Genomic DNA, 7,920 nt, shown 5'->3' with positions numbered 1-7,920 from the left:
TTTCTGTAAGAAAATACACAAAATAGGAAAATTATTTGTCAGAAATTTATATATATTACATCGTCATTATGCCTGGAGACAACTTAATAAATGCTGATGTAAACTATCGAGCTAAGCAACAAGACCCCTCTTCTACTTCAGATCTATTCTTCTTCTATACTTCGAAATCGTAAACAATTTGTGCTCAAAATTTTCAATTAGAGTGCTAATTTTAAATAGAAAAAATTGGTAAAAAAGTTTTCATCTTCTTTTGGTCGCTCCGTTTATCAAATAATGAACCTCACAACCGGACTGAAACGTAAAAACTGAATGAACAGCATAAATTCACTGCGGAAAATTAATGGAATTGAAACCGTCCGACTTCTTCATAAGTGAAAACAAAATCCTAGACAATAAAACAAAAACTTTTCCTTTTTATCATTCTGCTGATTGCAGATATCCGACCTTAGATGTTTAACTAACGGACAAAGTATATAACGAATAATTAAGTCAGATATTCAAAACATTAAAAAAACACGGGTGAAAGAACAGATTTGTTCAAAGGCCGGAGGAATATCTTGGAGGGGGTGGAGAGAGAGTGATATCCTCTTCCTTGTCAGAGGTAGAGCGAAGTTTGACCCGGTAAATTGTCGTTTAACCCTCGGATCCCCCATATTGAGTAACATTCTAAACTCCCGGTAGATATGTGTTTTTTTAGTGGCCGGTTGTTGAATAATTTGTAAGAGAACATTTGTAGAATCCAACAAATTATTCTAAACTCCGTTCGGCATTCTCTGCTTAAAAACACTCATTTCACTTCAACGTGGAAATAGGGAAAATTCCATTTTCTTTTATTCCGAGCTAGCGACAAGGATTTAAAGACAAACGGAATACAATTACAACTCTAGAGAATGAAATATTTAGCATAAAATAGTGATCGGATTTGATAGAAATCATCCATGTTTTTAGACATCAAAGGCTTACTGATTGAAACATGGCATAAATTTCGATTTTCCTTAAAGAATGTGTAATATTTAATTTGGCAGGTTAAAAACACACTGGTGAAATCATTTCTGCCGTTAATTTGTTTCTTTTTTTAACACTTTACGCAATTGGTTTTTACCTTTTTCTCTTAGACTATAAATCATTGTTTTTGTTATGAGCCATATGTATCCAAATAATTCTTCATTGTAAGATAATATTACGTCCATGCTTTCAACATTGTTGAACGTTTAATATCTTTTTTTTTCTTAAACCAGCTTAAAATATCTTCTTCTTGTGCCATGTCCTTCGAAAACATTAACTTAAATTATTTTTTAAAGATCGTGTAATGCGGTCAGGTGTGATATAGGTTAGAAAAATATGTTCTTTATCGTGCCGACGTTTCGAACTTTATTGGGATCATCTTCCAGGGCCTGGGACTTATAAACATTGTTTAAGTTATACAAATACATTCAGGGTGACCTTTTTAGATGGCCCGGCTGAATTTCTCTTCAACCAATGACGCTATCAAAAAAAGTTTAATAAATGTTTAATATTTGTTGTTGTTATTTTTGTAGAAAAATTATACAGGATACCTCAGGCTCAGTTCAATTTCAAAATTTGAAATAATACCCTATAAATCCTGAAAATCATTTAAAAGAATTTCTGACGTGAAAACAATGGTGCAATGGATTTTAAATTGGTCGAAAACTGACAAAGTTATGTCAAAAATTTTGAAAATAGAACAGTCATTTGGTTTGCTATTTATTAATCATTCATGTTGGAATTGCCTGCCTTGCCTAAAGATGCAAAGATTTGCTCTTTTTAACTACTCGTCACCGGTGCTCACAGTGGGAGAGTCAGGGTAGATGGATTGACAAGCATTTTTTATCCTTTGTCGCAGTTCTTCAACTGAGGTTTGAAATCCATCCCCAGGACCAGTGGGTCTACTTGTAGGCCACCGGTTCCTTGGTGGAGCGATGCCTGCAGCCGTGCACATGCGGAGAAGAAGCGAGCATTCCGGCGCTTCAGAAGACATCCGACGGAGGAGAACCTTGCAAACTTTAAAGTAAAAAGGGCTAGAGAGAGACGTACCTTGTCCCAAGCCAAAAAGGACAGCCTGGCGAGGTATGTGTCTGAGATGACCTGCCACACCTCCACCAGAGAAGTATGGGACAGGGTCAGAGCACTCTCTGGCCGATCCAGACCTCCGTCGGTACCGATATTGACCACCGATCGCGGGAGTGTGACGGAAGCCTCGGAGGTTGCCGAAGAACTGGCGCGGCATTTCGCCGCGGTGTCCAGTTCCGAAGCATATTCCGATACCTTCCGACAAAGGAAAACAGAGACGGAACGCACTGAGATCGACTTCGGCGGCGGCACCAGTGAAGCGTACAACATGCCTCTGACGATGAGAGAGTTCGAGTCCGCGTTGGGGCGCGCCCGGAATTCAAGCCCCGGGTGTGACGGTATCCCATATGAGATGCTTCGCCACCTTCCCCAGGGTGCGAAGCGGCGCTTGTTGGACTTGTTCAACAACATATGGGATTCGGGCTCTTACCCCGATCGTTGGCGAGAAGCGCTTATCATACCTATCCTTAAAGAGGGTAGGGATCCAGGCCTGACTACGAGTTACAGACCGATTTCGTTGACAACCTGCTTGAGCAAAGTCCTAGAGTCTATGGTGAACGGTCGTTTGACCTGGCACCTGGAGACAAAGGGATTTTACAGCCAGTAGCAAGCGGGATTCCGTAGGAATCGCTCTGCGGTGGATCATGCATGTCATCTCGAGGGCGACCTTCAGGACACGTTCTTGAACAGAGAGCACGCTCTGCCCGTGTTCTTCGACCTCGAGAAGGCGTATGATACGACGTGGAGATACGCGATACTACGGAAATGTCACGATTTCGGTCTAAGAGGCAAATTGCCACGGTTCATCCAGGATTTCCTGGAGAACCGTAGGTTCCGAATCAGGCTGGGAACTGTGCTGTCTAGGGAGCACGTTCAGGAGAACGGTATCCCTCAGAGTTCGGTGATGAGCGTTGCGCTTTTCTTGGTGTCGGTGAACGGTATCGCTGACGGTGCCCCCCCGCAGATAATGAAAATGCTCTTTGTCGACGACCTCTGCCTCTACCATTTGGGTAAGGATCTGGCGGAGGTCGGCGGTAGGATGCAGTCGGCGATAAACGATTTGGCTGCGATAGCCGAGGAAACCGGGTTTACCTTTTTCACTTCGAAAACGGTGTGTGTTCACTTTTGCAGATTGAGGAGGGCCCATAGCCTCTGCCATAGCAACTCTGCCTCAGGGGCACACCTGTGGAGAAGGTGCGGTTCCTCGGCCACCTGTATGATGAAAAGTTGAGATGGCAGGCACACATCGACGCCGTCGAGGTCCAGAGCAGAAAAACCCTCTCACTGTTGAGATTTGTTGGTCACTTTAAGTGGGGAGCGGACAGGGAGACTCTGCTAAAAAAATTTGACTCTCTGCTTTGTTCGAGGATCTTTTATGGATGTATGGCTTATTCCCCGGCCCCGAAAAACGCGCCTGAGAAAGCTCGATAGGCTCTATTACCAGGGTCTCAGAGCAATCTCCGGGGCGTTCAGGACCAGCCCCTTGGCTAGTCTGTGCGGCGAGCTGGGGGTCTTGCCTCCCGAACTTCGGAGGGAGCAACTCACCCTCGGTTACGCGGCCGGGTTCTTGGCCAAGCCGGAGCACCCCCTCGCTATGAAAATCCTCCACTGCCCGTACAGAGTAGTTTACGACAGGCTTCGCTCGCGGACACGACCCCTCGGGATCCGCTTCGGTGAGTCCTTAGGGAGGGCTGGATTGGCGCTGGGGACGGTGCTTCGGGTGGGGCACCGGCCGACTCCCCCCTGGACCTTTCCGGCCGTACTCGTTCGCGACGATCTGGCGAACTTGCCTAAATCGTGTACACCGCCATACCTCTACAAGGCTAAGTTCATTGAACTTAGAAATAGATACGCCGGTTGTCGTCTGATTTTTACAGACGGGTCCAAGACCGGCGATGGTGTGGCATGTGCTGTGTATAGCGAGGGAGTAGCCACCTTCTGGTCGTTGCCCCCTCACTGCAGCACGGCAGAGCTGTACGCGATTTGGCACGCTCTCGAGGCGGTGCGGACGGGGAGGGCTCAGCCTTCCTCNGAAATGATCTAGATGTCGGAAGCCCCTGCAAAAAAAAAAAAAATAAATAAATAAAAAGTAATGAATTTTTGGTCTCGGTTAATTTGGTTTATATTAAAATAAGTATGTTGTAATTAATACAACGGCAATTATGCATGTTCGACTGTACTCGATGCGACCCGATCGCAGAGCGTAGAGTAGGGTAGCATGGCATAGCATCGGGCAGTGAGCACGAGGGTAATACAATCTTATGGAATAATGGACTTTGGATTTTCGTCGGGTAGCATCTTAAAGCCTCCCGACACACTTAACCGATGCAACGCCTTGCCACGCTACTCGATACTTTGCTTTTTTTATTCCAACTCCCTCAACGTCGCTGGACCATCCTGAAAATTAAAGCCATCGGGCTCATTCATCGAATACGTCAACAAGAAGTTCATGAATCATTATTGCAGTTATTGTTTAATAATAAAAAATGAAAAAAGGGCATGGCTGAATCTTAGGGCATCTAAGTATTGTACTCGCCACGCAAGAAGTTCCGAGTTAAAAACCATAAAGTGGTTCTGACCCTTCCCCGCGATACCATAATCGGGTAATTTTAATGTTTAACTGTAGTTTCACGGAAAGCAAATAATGATATTTGGTTTCGATGTATTGTATGTTGTATATCGGAGTGGTTTATTTTGATGCAATGTTGTCATGCGACGTGATCAATGCTGTCAGAAATGTAATAGGGTATTTATGCACTATATAGAATCAATCAAGTTTATATTTGATCCCCAGTTGACAAAGCCTGTCGATTTCGACAGTTAATTATTTATTCCAGCCGTCATTTCCAAACCAAAAATCATCGGTTTCGTTGGTTTATCTCGTAATTTCCCAACATTTTATTTTCCAAACCGCTTTTTATTTTGTCCGTAAACGCCTTATATATAACAGAGCAATCTCGATTGACTCAAAGCCGTCAAACAGATTGACATTGAAAATGAGAAATGCTTGGACGAGGAGGAATTAAAATTTCCACGGTTTGGGCCGTTTTAAACGATTGGGCATGACATGCTCTGCGTGAGATCCAAAGCCAACTGTGTAAATAGTCTGTTTTACAGATGATGTCATTCAACCTCTATTTGCAATATTTATCTTCCGCCCTCTTCCCCCGATGTTCGGGAACAACTTAATAATCGATCAATCATGCAATCAATTCTGAGTACGGTTGTTGTTTCATATAAATTTACCTACACTATGCAAATTTTTGAATTATAATCAGTGAATTTTGACCATATTTGTCTATGTAGTGGTTTTTTAATAATTACTAAGCAAAAGAAAAAAACGAGCAAAATATTTTTGTCAAATCAGACACAAAGGACTTCATCTAGATAATAGACCTGCGTAGAATCTACCAACCTAAGTGACAAAAACTTAATGTGAGACTTGGACAACTATGAATGGTTGTGGGACCAAAATCTGTTTTGTTGTCAGTCATCACAAGACTGTTATTACTGCGACTATTCAGGACATATGTAGAGGAACTGTGGAGTTCCTCCCAGACACCCATTCGCTCCATTCTGTAGGCCCTAGACACTTGTACCTTATCCAGGAATCATGTTTAACGACGACAGCTCCAGAGAGAGCTATGTCAGCGGGTATTCAGATATCAGAAAGATACAAGCCGGTGTCCTACAAGGGTACACCCTAGGTGTTTTTTTTTATATAAATTTCTATACCATGATTACCACCTAACTGGATGACCGACCGTTAACATCCAAGAACACCTTGAGTTTATCGAAGACTGGTGACATCATTGGCGGACAAGACTGACATTACTGCGACTACTTTGGACATACGGAGTCCACTGAGTCCTAGAAACTCCTTATTACGTTTTACTCGAATTTTATTTAACGGGCCGCCGCTTCAGAAGAAGGAGGGACAACAAGTACTCAAATATCAGACAAATACAAGCCGGACTCTCACAAGGGTACATTCTTGGTCCCATTCTTTTATTATTTGTGCTGTTTAGCTTTCTATACACCCTCATACCTTCTTAACCACCCATGCTGATTATCAAAGCGACCTCCAATATCCAAGAACACTTTCAGCTTTTCAAAGACTGGTGAAAAAAGAGGAGTCAAGACTGAATGAGAAAAAATGTACCCAGTTTTATTTTCATTGAGAGAATATTGCCCTCCGTTGTGTGAACCAGGAACTACCAATATTCACTCTCATCTTAGATACTCACGACTGCACCTAGACCACATACTAACATTGAATTCCCCAATTATTATAAAAACAGAAGACTTGAACATATACAAAGACTTTTAGGAACGAAGTTTGTTTCGTTGACGGTCAAAACTAAATTAATCCTCTACAACACATAACGCGAGCACTTTGAACATAGATCAAGCAATTGGACATTCAGTCTTTGAAGTCAAAAATCCTAAGACCATTTTTCCAAGATTGACTAGATCTTTAATCTCACTAACCACAACGATCTCAAGATTCAAATCAGTTTTCCACACCAACCATTTAATCTATCCTTACCCGAATGATCAATCCCTTTCTACACATTCATTTTTGACTTAAAAACAATTCAGAATTTTTTTTACAGTGTTTATTGCAATTGTTTAAAAATAGAGTACACGTTTTAAAAAATTACTGTTTATGTGTTTCTAGAGTGAAAACAAGAGGAGGATAAATTGACAGACGGTATTTATATACTAATTTATGCTTTAATTGAGGGTTGTTAATGTTAGAATGAACGTTATTATGGTGTGTATTAACATCTCATTTGCTTTGTTTCCTCCCATCTGCCAGAATTTTCTCTGTCGAGTTGTTACGTGTAATGTTAACTTGTCAAAATAGTTAACAACCCCCTACAATGAATATATGCCCGGCGGCTCGTCGGGGTAAAAGATAAGTGGTCAAGGGAGCGTCAGAATTCCCCTTAGGGTTGTTAACACCCATAACCTTGATTTTTACACCCTTACACAATACACCTATTGAAAAAAAGGTAGATTGAACAACAGGAAGTTTACTCTGAATCGTTTCATTAAAATGTAACTTTGTTTGACAATTTATTTTTTATCCGATTTAATGTCGATCACCGATAATTTGTGCAAAGAAAGCACTATTCATTCCAGGCTTTCTGGGAATTGGTATAAAGAGAAGCTTCTATTATTTTTTTAAAATTTCATTTCAGGGCCGCTGGATTGGAACCAGGGACAGTTACCTTAGAATGATAAGTGTGGTGCTTACGCCTTAACCGTTACGGCTACCGATGCCTTTTTACATAGTGAGACAGAATTTACTGGTCTCAAGAGTTCATCCACCTTCTCTACGCTCTTAAAAGCACATAATTCTTGAATCCTTTCTATGGGCTCGTCCTTAGTTAAGGTGGAGAAAAAAAGGCTAATAAAAAAAAGATGTTTTAGTGTGTGTTTTTTTAATAACATTCTCTATGACTTAACCCACTTTGCAGTAGGAAAAACATTTATATTAAAGCGGATAAAAATTGTTTTTCAAATGAAACACACCACGTGAATTTTAATAACAACCTCAACAACTCCTTCTAAAGAAGAAAAATCCATATCAAGGTGCAGATTAGATTATATTAGATTATATAGGAGCCGGATTACGATCTATGCACCGCGGTATATCATTAAGGTGCAGAAAAAAATTGCTTTTCGCAAGCAAACTCACTTAAGCTCTCTTTCTCTCTCTCTCTCTCTCTCTCTCTCTCTCTCTCTCTCTCTCTCTCTCTCTCTCTCTCTCTCTATCTCCCCCTCACTCTCTCTCCCCTCCCTCTCACTCCCCCTCACTCT

At 41.6% G+C, this 7,920-nt stretch overlaps 1 protein-coding gene across 1 annotated transcript in view; it reads left to right on the top strand.

The window, feature by feature from the left end:
* The window catches only part of LOC106666856 (fat-like cadherin-related tumor suppressor homolog), a 153,194-nt gene extending 145,725 nt beyond the window's left edge, over positions 1 to 7,469 (top strand). The window contains exon 3 of the mRNA XM_024230167.1: positions 7,299 to 7,469. Within this exon, the coding sequence (XP_024085935.1) occupies positions 7,299 to 7,333 (35 nt within the window). The 3' untranslated portion in view covers positions 7,334 to 7,469. The remainder of the gene's footprint in view (positions 1 to 7,298) is intronic.
* Positions 7,470 to 7,920: the final 451 nt, after the last annotated feature.

This window comes from Cimex lectularius, unplaced genomic scaffold (assembly GCF_000648675.2).
Source record: "Cimex lectularius strain Harlan isolate CLEC.00 unplaced genomic scaffold, Clec_2.1 scaffold394, whole genome shotgun sequence".
NCBI classification, from domain to species: Eukaryota; Metazoa; Arthropoda; class Insecta; order Hemiptera; family Cimicidae; genus Cimex; species Cimex lectularius.
The sequence above is the reverse complement of the archived record's forward strand: the minus strand, read 5'-3'. Positions and strand labels throughout refer to the sequence as shown.